The sequence below is a fragment of the Adiantum capillus-veneris genome, chromosome 19, assembly GCF_014529385.1.
Source record: "Adiantum capillus-veneris isolate H3 chromosome 19, ASM1452938v2, whole genome shotgun sequence".
Lineage (NCBI taxonomy): Eukaryota > Viridiplantae > Streptophyta > Polypodiopsida > Polypodiales > Pteridaceae > Adiantum > Adiantum capillus-veneris.
This window is the reverse complement of record NC_140949.1, coordinates 127389305-127411651: the sequence shown is the minus strand read 5'-3', so window position 1 is coordinate 127411651 and position 22347 is coordinate 127389305. Positions and strand designations below refer to the sequence as shown.

The 22347-nt window shown below is 45.4% G+C and overlaps 1 protein-coding gene across 2 annotated transcripts in view; it reads right to left on the bottom strand.

Annotated features, from left to right (window-relative positions):
* LOC147434831 (Protein prenylyltransferase superfamily protein) overlaps positions 1-22347 on the bottom strand; it is a 29119-nt gene extending 6772 nt beyond the window's left edge. Inside the window, exons 1-3 of one of the 2 annotated variants that reach the window (XM_086491244.1) lie at positions 22235-22347; positions 21838-22149; positions 14302-14425 (exon numbers count right to left, since the gene is read on the bottom strand). In XM_086491244.1, coding sequence (XP_086347370.1) covers positions 14302-14425; positions 21838-22149; positions 22235-22296 — 498 coding nt within the window. In that variant the 5' untranslated portion in view covers positions 22297-22347. The remainder of the gene's footprint in view (positions 1-14301; positions 14426-21837; positions 22150-22234) is intronic. The other variant, XM_086491243.1, reaches the window with a different exon arrangement.

Genomic DNA, 22347 nt, shown 5'->3' with positions numbered 1-22347 from the left:
CTACCCAGACTTTGACAAATAAGTAAAGCAAATACATAAAAGCCAAAATAAATAATGGGATCACTTTGGGCAATTCACTTGAGATGCCAAAACTCTAGCATCCTCTCTGCAGCTCATAGTGGACATAAATAGTGAGACCAAGTCGATGAAGAAGCTACCATGGACACCTCAGCAACAGCTCCTTGTTGGATACACCTCGGATTTGCTACCCTTAACTTTGTACCTTAGAAGAATGCCATCTTGAGCATCGGTTGCCTTTTAGAAAATTGAACTGTAGACCACACTACGTCCAAGAATCCCGATTCCCCATTCGTGAACTGTGAACGCATCACGTCCCAAATACTTCTGGGATAAGGAATTGTGGAACACATCATGTCCATGGTCAGACTAACAACAATGGATTGGTGCACTCATCCATAGTGTTTTAGATATGCCTGATTGGTTCCCAGCCAGATGCATCTTGAACTCCTACTCACGGGTTCAAACACCGGTACCTTGAACTTCAATACATCATGTCCATGATCTAACTGACAACAATGGATTGGCGCACTCATCCTTAGTGTTTTAGATACGCTTGATTGGTTCCCAGCCAGATGCATCTTGAACTCCTACTCACGGGTTCAAACACCGGTACCTTGAACTTCAACACAAGGGTCCCAATTAATTATACGGAGCACTGTTTGCCCCTCCTTGCCACTCACAAGCCTCTCTCTGGTTGAAGCTGATGGCGGCACTAATCTCCATGTGACTAGAAGGCGGGAGTCCGTGCAAGTGTAGACTCCAGTATACCAACAACCTCTTTGATGTCCTTCCCTGAGTCACTATCACTGCTTTCCTCATGATACTTGCTTTTACCTTTGTCCTTTATATGAGTCTCTGTCTTTGCCTTTGAATCTGCAATCTTTAGCCAAATGACCCCTTGTAGGATGGGGCTTCGAGCCGTCGACAATGTCCCATAAGCCTTTCCGTGAGAACCAGAATCGCATGATCAAATTCCAATGAGCGTAGTTATTGCCGTTCAATTTGTCGTTGGCACTCGAGTAAGGGGGGGGGGGGGGGGCATGGTCAGAAAAACCAGCCATACCAAAAGCGGCTTGTGGCACCCCAAACTAGCCCTGATTACAATGAAACCCTGGATGTAAGCCGATATTACCATACATGGGGTTTGGCATCATGCGTTGGATACCCTCAAAGACTGTTCCTAGCATGTACTGCTGATTTCCAAGCACATAACCAGCCATGCTTAACACAGATCCACCCTCGAAATACCCAAGATGTACCGTAGGTGGTGGAAAAACCTAATTGTAAGGTGCAGCGGAATGAATGTTTGCGCTTTGCTCAAGATGAGTGCTCCGAACTGTGCTCAAGGTTCCTTTTGTTCTTATGGAAGGTAGAGCCTTCCATTCTTAATGAGAGAATGCTACGATCACAAACAAAGTGAATGGACATTGTGCGTGCAAGTGTATGAGACTGAGAGATACAGAGAGAAGAGAGATACAACACCAGAGACGTTGTAAAACCCTCCTCCGAAGGCCCCACTCTAGTCGGTGAGAGTGGTCTACTTATGATTGCACAAACTGGTACAAACTGAATGCATGTGACGGATGCAAGTCTAGGCTATGTCGGCAATGACGACGGGGACGACAAGACCGACCTAAGGGCTGAAATCTTTATCTGCTGTCCAAAAACGCTATGGGCTGAAATCTGCGGCTAGTCCAAAAACGTTGATTTTGGGGCTCTTTTCTGATGATCTTTGTCGCTGAAAATCTGCAGGTCTTAGGCTGAAACTGAGGTTTCTTGGGGCTGAAACTGATGGTCTTTCCGGGCTAAATCTGCTACTCCTTAGGGCTGAATATGCAAGTGCTTCATTGCTGAAAAACGCTGCATGGCTGAGATATTACCTGCTGAAAATGCTAGGCTTGAGAATCTGTAGAAAACGCTAGGCTTGCAAATCCAAAACGCTAGGTTGCTGAAGCTTCTGCTGGCGATGGTTTGCTGATGCAAAACGCTAGGGCAAGAATTTGATGGCGGTGGCTACTTGCTGGAAAAAACGCCAATGGGGGATGGTTCTTCTTGCTTGGAGGGGGAAACCACCAAGGTCTTGCTTGAGAAGTTGCCTGCTAAGCTTGGCTCCTGTTGCCTCTTCTGCCAATTAGTGCTAGTTTAGGTTTGCTTATATATAAACTTACTCAATTTGCCCTATCTACTTTTCAACAAAAGTCGCTTAAAAATAATAAGTGAAAAATGACAAAAATAGGTAAAATAGGCTAAATGCACTGGAAAATTCCCCTGAAGGATTCTGATGGATTCTAATGGGAATGCTTATGATCATGTTGTGTGCAACCAGAGGATGTGCATCTACACTAAGTGACTGGGCATGCACGGTCTACGAATAGACTCACAAAATTGCCAGTTCACTTCTAATCTAGACTGACTAGACTGACTGAACCCTGATCATGCTGTAGCTTGTCCACGGACACATAGGGTTGGATGTGTGTGTCACGTGACACTAATGCATAGCCTGGAAAGTAGTTCCCTGTCCATTTAAACGAAAATTTGGACTCTGAAAGGTGGCTGACTGAACTGGTATAGCCTGTGGAATTAGCATTCTAGCCACCTGATCATAGACTAAAAAAGTTTTCCTTGGAGCCCCGACCGACTCCGCAACATGCGAATGCTCCCTGCCTTGCCAGGACGCATAAGGGACTTGGGCTTGAGCCGCAACAAGCTCTACTGAATGAAAAAGTTGCCTTGTCTGTTGTGACACTGGTGGAGTTACAAAAATTCCATAAATTTGGGATTCTGCACCAACCGAGTAAACACATTCACGGCAACAACCAACTTTGTCCTGAACGCATCCTCGTCTAGTTGCCCAATCATAAACTTGTGGAGCATTTACATCAATGAATGGTACAGACAATGGTGCCCGTGAACTCTCGCCAACCTCAACACTAGAGGAACAGCCAGTCTCTCCTGTGAAGAGGAACCCTCTTCCCTGGTGTCATTCGTCCTGTCAACCATAGTGTAATTCCAAGTTCCCGTGCTTTGTGTATTTACCCAAAACAGAACAAGGCTCACTTCTTGAGGAAAAAGTGATGTTGTCTCAGCGAGAGAACCATGAAACCGGCCAGTAGACTCACTAAAGGGAGATAGACTTTGGCTTTCACCCTATCTTTACCTTGATTAACTTTACCAGTACTTTACGACACAAAAGAACTTCATGAACAAACCTGTGACTGGAATTCAACATTTCAAAACAAATCACGACTTGGCAGATAGGGTGCTACCAAGTAGACAGTGACACCGCATTGGCCCCAAAGGTTGGCGCCCCTTTCAATATTTCTACGTGCTGTCCCACTTTTATTGGGCTAAAAATGGCCTACTCTAGCCCATTTCAACAGCATAACGACAATATAAGGCTTCACAGATAAAATCCCCATGGACTAGGTGACTTCCCACACGCATGAGAGCACTTTGACAAACCTAAAATACAGCATGCTAAAATCTGTGTTTTTCGCCTCTAAACTGCACCGGAACACCGTTTCGCAGTTCCCTAGCTTCCCGAAGCTCCTCGGACTTTTTAGCATCAAAAAGGATAAAAACCCTAAACCTACAGAAAATTACAGCAAGCTGTAATTCTCTGTTTTGGGCTCTGTTTCACGTGCCGCTCGCATCCATAGCAAGCCCTCAAGCTCCTGCACCTGTAGCTACTTGTCCTTTGATTTGGAAGAGATTTCTTGTGAGAAATCTCTCTGAATCAACACGTACTTGCTGAAAATTAGCAATCAGCTAATCCGGTGCCTGTGCAAGAGGCTCTTGCCTCGGCAATCGAGCATGAACCCACATAATTGTACATACAGATGAATAGCCCTTGAGTTGGGCATCACGATTTTGTATTCATAAGGGGAGAGAGGTGCACGAGAGCAGAATCATCGTGCTACTTAGAACAGAGAAGAAGGCAAGCTTGTCACGATTGTGACCATCTTACATTATTACATCTAGTCCTAGTTGCAGATACAAGAAGTTACATGCCAAGGAGGGCCCCTAAGCTTGGATGGTAACGACTCTTCGCTCCAAAGACACGCCTCTTCGCCAAAAGCCCCACTCCTTCCACAACTAGTCACACCCCTTCACCCAATGGTTGCATCTCTTCGTCCAAAGGATGTGTCTTTACGACTAAAGTCATGTCTCTTCACCATGAGACGCGTCTTTTCATTTGTGACTCTTCGTCTCCTATATAGGGAGCCTATTGTACTCAATTTCATTCAATCAAATCAATTCAACAAGTGTTCGCATTTGTTGACTCTCAATTTAATCTTAAGTATGAAGTTTTAGTCTTAATTCTAGGATTAGCACCACTTATCCTCACAGTGGTATCAGAGAAAAAAAAATCCACAACCCAACGGTTGTGAGCCTCTCACCCTCGCCGCTACACTCTAACCCTCTCCCTGAGTTGCATGGAAGCAGAAGAAAGGTGGTGCACACACACATACGAGCATGAGGTAACTTGATTTTTTTTATGTTCCAATTCTATAAACAAAGGACAAAACACAGATGTGTGTGTGCGGCGGCGTACCCGGAGAACCTCGTGCACCCTTTCATCAGGTTGCACCTCTTCAATCCTCTGTGCTCGCACCCTTTCATGCGAAAGGGCTCTGACACGGAGGCGGCTACCCCTTCTCCCATGTTGGTGGCTGAATTCTCTTTGCTGGCTACTACACATCAAAAGGGCACCTCTTCACGAAAGGGCACCATAGAAGGCATCCCTTGTCACAAAGCGATGACGTGGCTGCCCGATTATTAGGGCTCGGATGACATGGCTGTACTGCTGAAACCCTAACCCTAATGGCCAGAAACCCTAATCTGCAGAAACCCTAAATGCTGCCAGAAACCCTAACCCTAATTTCTGCCAAACCCTAACTCTATCCTAACCTAACCCTAACCCTAACCCTAAAGGCAGCAGGGGCAGATCCCGGAAATCATGCCGGAAATTGCAGAGGCTGTTCTACAGCAGCTGCTTTTGCTTTTTGCGTGGAGATCTCCTTGCGGCAGTTTTTGGCTACGCTGGGCTTGCTTTTAGTTGATTAAAAGTGAGAGATTGCTTGGTTATGAAAAAGCCCAGAAAAGAGAAAGAGAGAGAGAGAGAGAGAGAGAGAGAGAGAGAGAGCGCTTTTGACTTTGAGCATTTGGGGCTCTGCTTTTTGGCAAGCCTTGTAAATAACTAAGTGATTTGGGCTCCCACTCTGCAGAGCATTTGGACGCAGAGTCTGAGAGTGAGACCCAACCACTCTTGTACTTTGAACTTTGATTAATACAAAAAAGAAATACAAAAAGCGGCGCCAGTCTTTGGGGGCAATATCTCTAGGCACGGAACTCCGTCGGGCCAGTGCAAATGAACTGTTTTGAAGTGGTTATTTGGTGTTGTCACGATTGATTCTTGACTTGGAGTGTCCAAGTCTGTTACAGTGGTATCAGAGCACGGCCGATTTCTCTTCTACGGGAAATCCGATCCCAAATTTTTTTTCGCGGCACCTATGGCTTCACGCAAGGATCAGTCGACTCCCTCTGCATCAGAAGATGCGAGAAGGGATCACAACGAAGATTCCGGCAGAGAGTATGGCCCACCTTGGCCAACTCAGGCGGAGCAACGAGAGATGAAGCGTCGTCAATTGATCGGCGATGCAACAAAGATGATGCTCAGTTTTGCGAAGGACCCAAAATTGGCAAAATATATGAGCGAGACTTCTTTTCAGGAAGTGCACGAGCAGTGGCAGAAAACCACAACACCACCCCCGAAACCCGCTCTCAAGAAACCTTCTGCTCACAAGGAATATTCAGAGAAGGAATTAGAAGAGGTGGTTGATGCATGGATTGCTCAGCTTTTTGACGCGCAGAACAAAGCTAAAAAGCACGGCAAAAAGCAGAAGAAAGGCACTGACTTCCCAGGTTATTTGGGTCATCAATCGACATTTGATAAGGCAAAGAAACAAAAGAAGCGTGTTCAATTTGAAGGAGTACCCAGTTCTTCTTCTTCTTCTTCTTTTGACAGTTCTTCTAGCTCTTCGGATTCGAGCGAAGAAAACAAAAAGGCAAAAAAGCAAAGCAAGAAACAATGCTTCGGAAAGGGCAAGAAAAAGGCAAAGAAGTCTAAATCTCGCCCAGTGAGTGACAGTTCTACAGAGGACTCGTCTAGAGACAGTTCAGACTCTGATGACAGCATCTTTTATGCGAACCAGATGAATTTTTATAAAGCCAACCAGTATGACTTTCTGGAAGATAAAAGCAAGAAAGTCCGAGAGTTTAAGGAAGGTGAACAATCAATTAAATTTGACACGTTTTCAGGATATAAAGATGCTTCGAAGGCTTTGTCTTTTATACAGCAGTTTGACATCGCTTTCGCGGGAGGACGCTACCCAGAGCACTCCAAGATTTGGAGAGCTGCCTCTTATTTTAAGGGGAATGCTTGAACTTGGTGGTCCACGCTTCTTTTAAACAAGATTGCGCCAGTTAAATGGCTGAAATTTAAGAAGCTTTTTATTTCTTCTTGGTTGATTCAAGAGTATGAACACGATATATGAGCTGCTTGGAACCATCTTCGGATGACCGAGAGAGATACAGTGGACGCTTATTGCGAGAGATTCAGGAGCTCTTTTGTCACATGACACATCCAACCCTATGTTCCATGGACAAGCTACAACATGATCAGGGTTCAGTCAGTCAAGTCAAGTCTAGATTAGCAGTGATCTGGCACTTTTGTGAGTCTATTCGTAGACCGTGCATGCCCAGTCACTTAGTGTAGATGCATATCCTCTGGTTGCACACAGCATGATCATCAGTATTCCCTTCAGAATCCATCAGATTCAGTTAGGGAAATTTTCCAGTGCATTTAACCTATTTTTCCTATTTTTGGTATTTTCACTTATTATTTTTAAGTGACTTTCCAACAAAAGTAGGTAGGGCAATTTTGCTAAGTTAATATATAAGTAAACCCAAGTTAGCACTTTCTGGCAGAAGAGGCAGCAGGAGCTTCCCGCTCAACAGGCAACGTCTCAGCAATAACCCCTCAACACCCCTAGTGTTTTTGCATCCCCATCTTCGCCAGGCATTTCCAGCACTTGGTGTTTCAGCCCTTGCCTTGATCGCCATCATCATCAGTCCCCTCGCGGTTGCAGATCCACCCCATCGCCAGCAAGAGCATCAGTTTTGCTAGCGTTTTACAATCTCAGCCTACCAGCGTTTTTGTTCATCAAAGCCAGCGTTTTACTAACGCTCAGCCATGCATCAGCGTTTTTGAATTTCAGCCCAAACTGCAGCAGATACACAGCGCTTTCAGCAAGCCTCAGCAACAGCAGATTCATCCCTAGTTGGATGCAGAAGAACCCCCATTTTCAGCCATAAAAACGCAGCCAAAACAGTCATTTTCAGCCACCGAAACAGTCCCGAAATTCAGCAGATAGAAGATCACAGATTTCAGCCCTAAAGTCATCGTCGTCATCACCGTCGTCGTCATCGGCATAGTCCAATTGCATCAGTCCATTGCATACGCATTGTACCACTTTGTGCAATCAAAAGTAGACCACTCTCGCCGACGGAGTGGGGCCTTCGGAGGAGGGTTTTACAACGTCTCTGGTGTCGTATCTCTCTTCTCTCTATCTCTCAGTCTCATACACTTGCACGCACATTGTCCGTTCACTTTGTTCCTGATCATAGCACTTTCCATTAAGAACGGAAGGCTCTCCCTTCCATAAGAACTAAAAGGAACCTTGAGCACAGTTCGGATCACTCATCTTGAGCAAAGAGCAAACAATCATTCCGCTGCACCTAACACTTTTCTACCCACCTCTTCATTCAAGAAGATTTTGTTCAGAGAACAGATTGAACGGTTTACCTTGGGTCTACCTACAGAGATCCGAGATCACTGCTTGGAACAGAAGTCAGCTTCTATTCAGGAGTTGATGAGTCATGCGAAGCGGGTTTTTGCCATTCACTCTGGCAGTCTGACCTACCCCACCAATGAGGTCATGACACAACAAGCCGAACGGACTTCAGCGAATGAAAGTAGAAAGAGAAAGAGCAACCCAGAAAAGAAGGATGCACGACCCAAGCTTACTTTTCAGGAGAGAGCTCGCTTCATCAGGGAGGGCAAGTGCTATGGATGCAGGGAACATGGACATATCTCCGCAAAGTGCCCTAACAAGGCACCGAATGAACAAGATGAAGAAAGGCCAGAAAGTTCTAAAGCAGCTAAGAGACGTGGCAGAAAAGGCAGATAAAAAGCAGAACTGGTACCACATGGCGTGGGGCTTGAACTGAATCAAATGAATGAAAGTACAAACATTGCCGCTTTTGAGGCAAAGTGAAGGATCGGGAAGCTATTTTGAAGGAACCAAGACCAACTTCTTTTCACTTGGAATTGGCGGCTCGATTTGGAACTACGCCCGACAGGCTGAGGCCACAGACAGAGGTAGTTTGACTGGCACCCGGACGGGATGTTGCCATTACACCGAGCATTGGCAAACTTCGTTTGCAATCACAGGGGTGTTCAGGGCACGCAAGTGATGTTCTACTCGAAATCCCTTTGTACCACAAGAACTACACCGTGGTTGACTACCGGGCCGAGAAAGCGACTTTGACAAATGAAGGGCTCAGAGATTGTACTTGATGAACTTCACTTAAAGACTCATTCTTTTGGGAGAGAACTGAACGATGGATAAAGGTCGAATATGTTTTGATCTGAACAAAAGAACACCAAGATTTTTCTCCACACTCATGCCGATTGCTTTTTAGAGGGCATGAGGATCATACCATTAATCTGATACTTGGAAGCACGCCAACGAACCAGCCACCTTACCACGTGAGCCAAGCACAGAATGAAGAGATTATGAACCAAGTGAAAGACCTCTTGGAAAAGGGTCTTGTCCAGCCTAGTACTTCACCGTATTTCTCTCCAGTGTTGTTGGTTTTGAAGAAAGACGGATCTTGGAGAATGTGCATCGATTACAGAGCTCTCAACAAAACCACCATCAAGAACAGATTTCCGATTCCTAGGATCGATGATATACTCGACAAATTACAGGGATCCTCGTGCTTTAGCAGGATTGATTTGAAGAGTGGATATCATCAGATTAGAATCGCGCCAGGAGACGTCTACAAGACAGCTTTTCGGACGACTTTTGGGTTATTTGAGTTTTTGGTGATGCCTTTTGGCTTAACCAATGCAACCGCGACATTTAACCGGATGATGGACAGGATTTTTCAAGAGTACCGGCTATTTGTTGGCACTTTCTTTGAAGATATCATTGTTTTCTCCAAGAATGAGGCAGAACACAGAGATCATCTGCTTCAGGTCTTTCAAGCATTACGAGATCACAAGTTAGTGATTAATGCAAAGAAAAGTGAATTTTTCCTACCAAAGATACACTTTTTGGGACACATTGTCTCAGCAGCGGGAGTGCAAATGGATCCGGCCAAGATAGAGACTATCTGTGATTGGCCCGATTTGAAGAATGTCCATGAAGTTAGGAGCTTCTTGGGATTGTGTTCGTACTACAGGCGGTTCATTTGAAATTTTGCAAAGGTTGCTTCCCCTTTGCATATCTTGACACAGAAAGGAGTCCCTTTCTTGTGGGGACCCACAGAGGTGACTGCCTTTCAGACATTGAAAGAGAAATTGACTACAGGACCAGTTTTGAATTTGCCGGACTTGCAGAAGTCATTTGAAGTATATTGTGATGCTTGTGGTCATAGTCTGGGTGCGGTCTTAATGCAAGAAGGCCATGTCATTGCTTACGAGAGCCGATTGTTCTCAAGAACGACAGAAAAAGGCAGCGGATCGCCATCGTCGCGATTTGAAATTGAAGGAGGATGATTGGGTGCTCTTACGTTTCGAGAAGGCACGCCTGAGAAAGAAAAAGGGAAAGGAGAGGCTTTTTCCAAAGCTTAGTATGCGATACTACGCACCTTTCCAGATCTTTGAAAAGATAAATGATGTCTCCTTCCGATTGAAAAAACTGTCTAACACTTGGAGGATTCACAATGCATTTCATGTGAGTCTCTTGAAACCTTTCAAAGGTGATGTGCCTGATGATGGGGAGCTTGATGAGCAACCCGAAGTGGAAGAAAACGAGGAGATCCTTGTTCTTGAACAGATTTTGCCACATAAGGATACGAAGAATAAAGCTAAAGTCCGAAGGCGGTTCTTGATTAAGTTCAAGAACTATCCTGCATTGGATGCGAAGTGGATGGAGGAGGAGGACCTGGCAGATACTCCTCAAATTGTGAAACTTTACCTCGAGGCTTTTGGTTTAGCATAGTCTACTCCAAATGGAACCCAGAATTCAGCTTGGCTGGAGATCTGGTGCAATGGGATGCACAAGAGGGGAGTTACTCCGCTCCTTTGTCAGCAGATGCCTCGATTTTGATACTAGAGTCATTGATGTCTCTTTGAGCTTCAGGGATACTGAGAGCTGACAGTATTGACATGAATATTCTTGGAAATGTTATAGTTCTAAGCAATCAACTTCTTATTGGAATCATCAACAATAAAAACAGCAACATGAAGCTTCCAAAGGATATCGTCTTAAAAAGAAATCAGCAATATCAAGATGAGCTTACCTAGTGGCACATATATCCCACCCTAGTCGATTACTCGGACGTGAACGTTGCGACGTTGGACAAGTTTCCCTTGGCGAGCCATGCCCTACATTTAAGTCTTTCTTGTTTGATGGTGGTTATGTTGAAGATCCTTTCCTTGTGCAGGAGGATTCTTCAGAGGATCAAGAGGTAACAACTCCCTCAACCTCCCCCTTCTCAATTGGAAGCCTTAATACCCGCTGAAACAACTGAAAATTCAAAAGATTTTGGTTCTTATGTGACAACCAACAAGCACATAACCCCTTCTTTGGCCGTGTTCTAGGTAGAAAAATTCGCCTCGTCACCGCCCTTGCAGAATAAAGTCTTTGTCTCTAAACAAATACCCAATGCAATGGTGAATGATAATTTTTCAAACTTGAAGACTCCAGTCCTTACCTTCAGCGGTGAAAAGGATAAATCAGATGCAGACTCTTGCAGCACGACTTCGGTCGCTGCAATTGAATCTTAGGACACAACTTGTTCTACTGATAAACCTTTACACATGGACGTACCTACTCTGTCTCAATCTACAACATCCCTCGGAGGATTTTAGTGTTCCAAAAAAACTAATGGAATACCTTGCAGATTTCCAACCAGTGGTCGTCACTCAACAGAAAACTCAACTCAATTTACCAATAGTTTCACTCAAAGCAAATAAAGATTCGGTACTTTCTCATACACAACTCAAAGCTGTGACAAAATTCCTTACTTCAAAAAGAATTCTTGCAAAGTTGCAGATGTGATACTCATACTTTTGACAAAGATGGAACGAGCTGCAAATATGATCATTTTCCAAGTTAGCAAAATAGTTGTGCTCAAGAATAATGCCATGATATGGGACTTAACAATTAGAGCTTTGGTTGCACAAGCACTACAACAATACATTTTCATCTCCTAGAGTTTCTACAACTACCCCTTGCTTTATTTTAAATGGGACGAAATGTTACGATTGTGACCATCTTACATTACTACATCTAGTCCTAGTTCTACATACAAGAAGTGACATGCCAAGGAGGACCCCTACGCTTGGAAGGTCACGACTCTTCGCTCTAGAGACATGCCTCTTCGCCAAAAGCCACATTCCTTCAACGATTGGTCACACCCCTTCACCCAATGGTTGCAGCTCTTCGTCCAAAGGATGTGTCTTTACGTCTAACGTCGTGTCTCTTCACCATGAGACGTGTCTTTTTATTTGTGACTCTTCGTCTCCTATATAAGGAGCCTATTGTACTCAGTTTCATTCAATCAAATCAATTCAACAAGTGTTCTCGTCTGCCGAGTCTCAATTTAATCTTAAGTATGAAGTTTTAGTCTTAATTCTAGGATTAGCACCACTAATCCTCACAAAGCTTTCCATTAAAGTTGTGATTACTAGCACCAACTAATCACACACATAGTGGTTCACTTCTCTTGTCAAATCAGCCCTTCTCTCACTCTTGATCGATTTGGGGCGCCCAGCCTTGCTGATGTGTCTGGCAGATTGATCTGGAGCCGCCATGTGTCCGGTTTACTCTTTAGAGTTAATTGAGCTCCTTAATAGAGTAGAATACCAACTTATAAAGTGTCACGTGGGGCCTAAATGACTTTGAACTCAGCCTAGCCACCCTTTTACTACTCGGATTCCATTGTTGATCAGCCCAACCATCTCGTGGTGACCCGGTTGCTGCGGGTGAAACGCTCGGTCATCCGCCATTTCACATTGCCCATACAATGTCCGGACACGTGACTTCAACAAGAGGGTCCCAAAATTAAATAAAAATCAAGGGAAAGAAACCAACAACTAAAGTTAGTGGTTGTCACAGCCTTGTGACACAAACTCAATCTGGTAGTAATTACGCCCAAGGAGCTGTATGTCAATGATCTTTACCACCTCCACAAGAAGGCGGGCCTGGAGGAGGTCGCGTACCTCACCTCTGTTGGGTCGGGTGCGGATAATCTTGCAGATGACAAAGGTGGCCTAAAGGCGCTCCACCTCTATTGCAAAGCTCGCTTGCTCCGTCCGCAAGTCAATTGTGTGGATTTGTCTTTTGCAAGGATGCTTCAGTTGATCTCTTGCAACGGTGTCCGTGTTTGATTGTGGCCACCTATTTCTTGTACGGCCATTTATTTCACACTACAAAAAAGAATAAATTGAAAGTAATACTACAAGGCACCTGTGGATAGAAATTTGAGGATATCAACTTATGGTTAGCAAGTCGAGGATAGCAATCAGTGGTCTGCAAATTGTGGATAGCAGACTAACTTTTGGGGGGGGGGTAACACGACAAGAAATACTTAGTGCACAATTTTCTTAAAACAAAATGCAAACGAAACGAGAAATAAATCGCAATTCCTGAGATTGTGCGGAAAAAAGAAGAAGAAGAAGAAAAACAAAGTAGCTTGTTGCAAAAGGACTCAAGAGGAAAAGACCCCTACTTCATTTCAGTGATGCATTGAAACATTTTTTTTAGATAAACAAAAGAAACAAATGCAGAAAGCTATCAGTCGTAGATTTTTTGGCGAGCAAGCTCTGATTAAACTCCATAAAAGTAAATAGCCATTAACACAATGTGGAAAGCAAGGAGACAACAACTTCAACTCACTTCAATTGACAGTTCCAAGTTCTTCGTCAAACACGTATTCATGAGTCTAAAGTGTACTGCACCACAAAGGAAGTATAGAGTCGAAAGCAAACACTGAAGGTGCAAGTACCTGGACAACATATACCTAAAGAGAAGAATATACAAAAGGAACAAGAGCTTGTTGTAAAATGACAACACACCATTGCCCAGAAAAGGGAAAAGCCTTTAACTATACTTCATTGATGTAGCGATAACTTCTTAATCCAAGATGCTAATAACTTCTCATTTTCTGTTTTGCATGGCACACAAATACATACGAGCAGCAACATACTAGGCATACTATTTGCCTCATGCTCAATCTATTTTATAATTTTGTACTTTTTTCAAGGGCAGTGCCAGTACACACATGCCCCACTTGTTTCCTTACATAATAAGATCTGAGTGGGCTCAAGTAAAGTGACCACCTAGCACATTCTGAGCCACCCATGCTCATTGTGTTAGTGTTCGAGACCTGCTACTCTGTTCTTAGACGTGCTACCGACAAGGCTCTTCTTCCCTCTAGCAGTGACTACACTAACTCGTAACTCCGTAAGGTAAAATTTCAAACATCCCTAGTCTGAGTACTCCCATCATTCTCCTAAAAGGACCAAAACCTTCCCTAAATAGATGATGATACCTCCCCCTGATCTTATGGGCAGATCTGCACTTCTCTGACCCACCTGTCTGGCAGAATCTGCGTAGACAATTCCATCGATTAACCCCTAGCCTCAATCTCCAGACCAATTACAGATCAATACTTCGTACTCGGGAGCCATGTACCGAAGCATCCTTCTCTTGGCAAGGAGGGTAATACGGAGCCATGTGTACAACAAAGTCATTACGATAAAATATCTCTTATTGATGACTGATACCCTCTCTCGTATGTGGCCATTTTCCAATTATCTCAGAATGAAAATAACTAGGAACACCTCTTACAGATAAACCACACTATCGTTGAAAAACCTGCATTATCAGCGCATAATAACTAAAGAACTTTTGCATTCTCTTTAAAACTGGAAAAATGCATTTAGGAAAACATTTATGATACATTGAGTGGATTAGAGAATACTTCCAGAAATTTGGACCTGTGAGCCCAAGCATCTTCAGATTTGGGATTAAAGGACAGAACCAAGCTAGAAAGCTGAAGCTCTTGAAGAGGGCTGACAACTGAAAGAATTCCAAAAATACATTTTCTGCACATTCAGACAAAAAGGTGGATTTAAAAGTAAACCTTGTGTTCATAAAAATGCACTATCATAAATCAAAGGAGTTGCACAAAAAAACAACTGTACCGAAACAGCAACACCTTTTCCAAGCAAGGTCTACATGATCATGTTAATGCAGCTCCTGTTCTGCTCGTCCATGTAATTTTTGTTTGGTGTTTCACACGGCATGGTTGGATCAGTCAGAAAGGAAGGCACAGCCTAGAAAGCGGAGGTTGTAATGTAGACAGTGTTAGAGGTTCATCTTCCAAATACTTTTCGTTCTTGACTTCTAGACTTTATGCTCATTCGTGCACAAGCCCTAGGGCTGTGGGTTGATGACTGAATTCACTGCCAGTAGCCTTGCATGTCCCACCGGGCCACCATTATGTCATCTGACATTTTCCTATTTTCTTTATTTGTGGCTTGTCATGGGTTGTTTCAGAGTGTTAAGTTATTTAGCTGTTCGACCTCTCATGCCAGCCTATATATAGGCACCATGAGTATTTGACGTACCTGCTTTCAGAGGGAGTATTCCTTGAAATATTCCCATCGATGCTATAGCATGTGTATGTACTCTATAGTAGTGAACGGTTGATCAATGGCTGTTCGACCTCTCATGCCAGCCTATATATTGGCACCATGAGTATTTGGCATACCTGCTTTCAGAGGGAATATTCCTTGAAATATTCCCATCGATGCTATAGCATGTGTATGTACTCTATAGTAGTGAACGGTTGATCGATGGCTGGTGGCCAATTGTTCGATAGTTGGGGCCAGTGTGGTGGTGCGTGGTGGCTGCAGACAGTAAACATAGCTCAATACCGCCCAGTGCCCACGTTGCACACGCTAACCTACACCCTTGCTAAACACTATAAATAGAGGCCATTTCCATGAGCCAAGCATCCTATGTTGTAGATATCCAACACCTACAACTTACACGTGTTATTGGCTTAAGTTGTATGTGTCGCCATCTAAGCTCTGCCTGGAGACCGCGCAGGGGGACCATCGCCTTGATAGTCAAAAAAATTTATGCTCTTCATTGTCTAATTGTTCCTCCAACCAAGTGAGGTGTGGATATGCCTGCCATATTGCAATGGTGAAAGCTATCAATATCTAACACATGGTGTTAAACCATCGTATCACCTCTACATACCATGAACCTATGTCTCCTGCCTCAACAAGCTATTTGGATGCCTTGAAAGCTCTATGTGCAAGGCAGTCAGGGGACGTCTGTTTGAAGTTGTCTATGAGGTAGATTGTCTGGAACAGAGCCTTCACCAACATAGGTGGTGCAGCAGTAGAGGCATACCCACATACCCAGCCTGAGCAGAGACGCCGTTCAGGGAGCATGCCCCAGAACAGTTGGTATGATGAGGAATGCCGGTACACTAGAGCTAGACTTCAGAGGGAGGTGCTTTTGGGGGATATCACTTACAGACAGTCACAGATTGACTTCCGACACCTAGTGCGGCGGAAGAAGAGGGCATTTTTGGCTCGCCTAGAGCAGGATCTATACCAGCTATTCTTGAGTCAAGACTCATGTGAGTCATGGCAGCTCTTTCATGAGCACCCCCTCCCCCCCCTGCCATCACTTCTATAGAGGCTTGGGGCCAGTACGCATCATCTCTGTACACAGTTCTTGAGCAGCCCCCCCTTCCCGACCCCCTCGATCCATGCCCACACAGATGTGCTTTTTTCACCGCTAAGATGGTGAGAAAGGCCATTGACAGGATGAGGACCGGGAGAGCATAATGGCTTAGTGGCTGAGCATTTTACGCATGCCAGAGATCTACTAGCAGAGCTTCTAGCAGTCATGTTTAACCGTGCCATGTGTGAGGGCTTGCCTGATACTTGGAGCCTATCTACTATTGTACCTATCTTCAAGTCGGGAGACCCTATGGATCCTGGGAATTATCGCACTATCATGATTGGACACACATTGGCACGGTTGTACGCATCTATTCTTGAGCAGCAGCTGAGTAGATGGGCAGAGAGGGAGGGGATACGTGCAGCCGGGCAGGCAAGGTTCAAGAGGGGTTTTTCTACTCTTGACCATATCTTGACACTCAGAGCCATCATTGAGGAGGGCAAATCAAATGGGAGAGGATCTATTGCAGCTTTGTGGATTTCCGCAAAGCATTTGACACAGTACCCAGAGCTAGATTGATGCGCAGATTACAACAGATGGGAGTACCCACAGAGCTCATTTGGGGGGTCATGGCATTATACAGGTCAGTAGTGGGGCATGTACGCACTTCAGAGGGTCTATCCACACCGGTTCACTCAACTATTGGGGTGAAGCAGGGTTGCCCGATCTCTCCTACTCTATTTATGTATGTGGATGAGGTTTTTGACTACATTGAGAGAGATGGTGATAGAGGTGCATAGCTGGCAGTGACATGGATTCCACTATTGTTATATGCTGATGATATTGAGCTGATCTCCGACTGTCCGGAGGGGATGCAACGTCACTTAGATGCTTTGCATAGGTTTGCCCAGGAAAGTGGTTTGTCCTTCAACCTTGGTAAAACCAAGGTCATGGTATTTAATACCACCCCATAGTGGATCAGGAGGTCAGCGCCTGCATTCACATACGGCCAGGAGACAGTGGAGTATACAGATGCTTACACTTACCTTGGAGTGGTTTTTAGTGGGCCAGCATTTTCATTGAGGAGGGCAGCAGAGACTAGATTGACCAGAGCCCATGCAGCATTGGGTAGATTGGAAAGGATGTGTTCACCAGTTCAGTTTCAGGAGCCTCGAACGAAGCTCTGGCTCTATGACACTTTGGTGGCTTCTGCATTGCTCTATGGAGCTAAGATTTGGGGACCTTCATTGGATCATCACGGGAGGACAGGCCACACTGATGGATGGGGGGACATGGAGAAGCCTCTGGTCTCTATGATCTCGCGGCTCATTAGAGCTAAGGCTTCAGTACCACGTGCTATTGTCCGAGCAGAGCTAGCTGCTCCCCCACTAGTGGTTGAGGCGCTCACCAGATCTGTCTCCTTTATACACCGCATATGGGAACTTCCCAGAGACAGATATGCCGGCCTTGCACTTGAGTCCTCTCGACAGTCAGCCATGCAGGGAGATACAGCATGCTGGTGTAGGGAGATGACATCATGGTTTCAGGCGCATGGGTTCAGCATAGACAGATTACCTCCCTTCCAGTACTCACAGGATGCACCCTCTCTGACTCTTACACAGTCCGAGATCACCAGGCTCATCCGCCAAGACCTGACGCAGCGACACCAAGAGGACATGGATACAGCTAGTACAGGAGCTGGGCACGAAGATGGCTTTCTACAAAGAGCATCTTCTCGAGCTTACGGAGGATGGTTTTGTGACGAGGCCCAGGTACATGGACACCCACTTGTCTCATGGGATACGATGTGCTATTGGCCAGATACGCACATCTTTACACTAGCTGCGGATCGAGACTGTGAGATACAGCGGAGTACAAGCAGAGGCCAGGACATGCCCCTTGTGTGACATCGAGCCTGAGACAGAGTTGCACTACACATGCCACTACCCCGTCTACTACGAGATACGAGGCCGCTTCCATTGCTTGTTCAAAGAGGGCTTTGGACCACTCTCCAGAGTCATGCGGTATGAGGATCAGAGATGCCTGGGTTTGTTTTTTCTTGAGCTGCGCTGACACAGAGAGAGCTTGATGAGAGGAGAGACTAGCCATTCTCAGAGACAAATCACAAACTTCTTTAGAGCTGCCACTGGACACCGGGAGGAGCTACTACCACAGGAGAGCTCGTCGCCTCACACCAGAGGCACACTGATCGACCGAGCGACCGAGCTGGGGAGATCCAGACGCCCACGACTACGGAGGACTACACAGCATCGACGGAGGCTGCATCAGAGGATTCGGATCACTTTGGCCCGACATGCACGACGCCCGGTCAGACTACAAACCATGGAGGAGATTGATGAGACCCGCCAACGACCGATGTTGGATCTCTTGTGATCTAGCTATCCCAGGTAGCTGCTTAGTTCACACCTAGCAGTTTAGGATTCGGTAGTATTTTATTTTGTCATCTTGTTACTCTGACTTTGTATCAGATCCACCACATTGTAACTTTCTAGTCTCATAGGTCACCTTAGCCTTTTGAAGACGTTAATATAACATTTCATTTCATCTCTCTCTCTCTCTCTCTCTCTCTCTCTCTCTCTCTCTGTGTGTGTGTGTGTGTGTGTGTGTGTGTGTGTGTGTGTGTGTCACATGACACATCCAACCCTATTGTCCGTGGACAAGCTAAAGCATGACCAAGGTTCAGTTCAGTCAAGTTAGTTTAGAATAGAAAGTGATCTGGCACTTTTGTGAGTCTGTTCGCAAACCGTGCATGTCCAGACACTTAGATTAGATGCATATCCTCTGGTTGCACACAGCATGACCATCAGATTCCAGTCAAATCCCATCGGTAGCATTTTTATAGTGCATAGGCCTATTTTCCCTATTTTTGACATTTTTCACTTTAATATTTTTAAGTGACTTTTGTTGGAAAGTACGTAGGGCAAATCGAGTAAGTTTGTATATAAGCAAACCTAGACTAGCACTAATTGGCAGAAGAAGCAACAAGAGCCAAGCTCAACAGGCAACTTCTCAAGCAAGAACTTGGTGGTCTCCCCTCCAAGCAAAAAACCCCCCTTCCCTAGCGTTTCTACATCAGATACCCATCGCCATCCACAGCCTCAGCCTAGCGTTTCCAACAAGAAGATCATCGCCAGCAGAAGCTTCAGCAAACCCCAGCTTCTAGCGTTTTTGAAGATCTGCAGCCCTAGCGTTTTTGGAAAGTTCTAAGCCTTGCAGATTCTCAGCGTTTACAGATTTCAGCCTTGGTGATTTTCAGCCATGAAGACCTGCAGTTTCAGCCCTAAAAGACCATCATTTTCAGCCCTAAAGACCAGCAGAATCAGCGTTTTCCTTAGCGTTTTCGGCATCAGCAGATTTCAGCCCATAGCGTTTTTGGACAGCAGATACACACTTGCAGATTTCAGCCGCTTCGCCATCTCCGTCGTCATTGCCGACATAGCCTAGACTTGCATCAGTCACATGCATTCAGTTTGTACCAGTTTGTGCAATCAATAGTAGACCACTCTTGCCGACGAGAGTGGGGCCTTCGGAGAAGGGTTTTACAACGTCTCTGGTGTCGTATCTCTCTTCTCTCTCTATCTCTCAGTCTCATGCACTTTCACGCACAGTGTCCACATTCACTTGTTTGTGATCATTGCACTCTCTCATTAAGAACGGAAGGCTCTACCTTCCCTAAGAACGAAAAGGAACCTTGAGCACAGTTCGGAGCACTCATCTTGGGCAAAGTTCAAACATTCATTCCGCTGCACCTTACTCTCTCTCTCTCTCTCTCTCTCTCTCTCTCTCTCTCTCTCTCTCTCTCTCTCTCTCTCTCTCTCTCTCTCTCTCTCTCAGCCCGTCGAAACCCTAAGCTCTCTTCTCTACACGTCTCCCTTGGGTGAGGGCGGCCTGTGGGGGGGCGTTAATGCACGAACCCTGCCCATGCCCGAGCTCGACTCTTGCTGCCTAGTTCCTGCGCGACCTGCTCACCAGTGGTTGCAAGGCCCTCTACGATGTTTGAGGCACATCGTGATTTCACCATCTCCTACCGACCTGCATCCAAGGCACATAGTGCTTCTTCAACCTCTGCCAATGTGCATTTCTCTACCGCCCCGCCTACACAAAGCGTAGCTTAAGGCTTCCATTCCACTTATTTAAATCAAAATAAGCCTTTGATCTCACCACACTCTTGTTTCGACACAGAGTTACAAGCATTCCCAAGCATCATTGTGTGTTCAATAGGAATAGCTTTTGCGAAGGCATCACGAGTCCCATTTGTGGCTGATGTCATCCTTTGGCACTCCTATTACACGCAAGAGCTTTCTTGCGGTGGCAACGGCACCAAGGAACCCCGCCGCCCGCCAAGAAGCACAAATCACAACCCTTGAGACTCATATTCAAGAACTCATCGAGGAGAATGAGGGACTCAAAGAACGTTTACGCAAGCTTGAAGATGCGAAGGAAGTAGAGAGCCAAGCTCTGCTTGCAAAAGCACACAAAGTTGAAGCCTCACTAACCGAAACTATCATGGCAATGCACAAAGAATCACATGAAGCAACACATAAGAAAATTGACACCAAGATACAAGCGGCCCTACAAGAATGCCGGCTACAAGAATCTCTTGGCCTCAAGGTCAGGATTGGGGGGCTACACTCACCGTGGTGTACCACAGAGAACACCCTTGAGGAAGCAATTACCAAGCTCAAATGACATTCTTCAACCTGTCTACATCAAGCCCGAAACTGCTTCTTGGATCAACGATACACATAGACATGTGTCACCCGAGCATTGCATACTCACTTTCAACTCCACACACGCCACATCTTTTGGTCCAATAGGTTATATTCTGACCTCCGAGGATGACAATGGACTCTCTCTCTCTCTCTCTCTGACCTTCGTAACATGGAACCTGAGACAGAGCTACACTATATATGCCGCTGCCCCGTCTACTACGAGATACGAGGCCGCTTCCATTGCTTGTTCAGAGAGGGTTTTGGACCACTCTCAAGAGTCATGGGATACGAAGATCAAAGATGTCTGGGTTTGTTCTTGCTCGAGTTGCACAAACACAGAGATAGCCTGATGAATGGCGAGGCTAGCCAGTCTCAAAGACAGATCACAGACTTCTTCAGAGCAGACAAGGAACAGCCGCAAGAGCCACTCCCACAACAGAGCTCCCCCTCGTCTCACATCAGAGGCACAGTGATTGCCCGAGCGATTGAACTGGGGAAATCCAAGCGCCCGCGAGACTGCGAAGAACTACACAGCATCGACGGAGGCTACGACAGAAAATTCGGAGGACGCTGGTCAGGCATGCACGACGCCCAGTCAAACTACTAACCATGGAGGAAATTGATGAGATTCGCCAACGACCGATGCTAGATCTCTTGTGATTCAGCTATCCCAACAAGCCGCCCATTTTTTTGCTTAGTTTTTGCTTGACTCACATCGACCAACTTAGGACCCCATAGTATATATCTTTGTTTTGTACTGTTGTTAGGTTATTTTGTTACTCTGACTTTGTATCAGATCCACCACTTTGTAACTTTCAAGTCTCATAGGTCATTATGGCCTTTTGAAGACGTTAATATAACATTTCATTTCAATTCACTTCTCTCTCTCTCTCTCTCTCTCTCCCTCTCTCTCTCTCTCTCTCTCTGCTGCCTCTCACGTTACTAATAGTGTCCAAAATCAGTTGTTGGCAAAGTGCACATTGCAAGCTACCACCATTTCCAACATGCTGATTTTCATGTTCTTTACAATCGCGGCAATGCAGAAACACAAAGTAAAAAAAACACTTCGAATCACAAACCTGGCATCCCAAGCCGTCTTAAATGCGGGATTCAGCACTACTACAACTCTGGTGAGAGAGAGGAGCTCTTGAAACCGTTCATTAATTCCAGATCCATGAAAAGAATGTTTAGATTTTCCTAGGAGGGTCTGATGTGATGAGAAAAATGACGATTTTGCGGAGTTGTATAAAGGGACCAGGGCTTGGGTAGAGATGGCCAGTTTGTGCTCTCCACACCAAAAGACGGATGGGTCTGCAACAGCATTATCTACATGCGTGCTTCCCTCGTGCAGCTTTGCAAGTTGAGATGGATGAACGTAGCCCACCTCGTCGCTGCATCAGGACAGCGTAATAAGTAGCAGAACATGTGTGTGTGTGTGTGTGTGGTGGGGGGGGGGGGGAGGGGGGGGGGGATTACATGAGCTGATCTGACAGAATTTGAGTTAGCTGTTTAAGCAAAGCGACTCCACCTTCCTCCATCGTTGCATGTATTTTAGGCCAACATAGGTGACATGAAGAGGTCACAAAAGA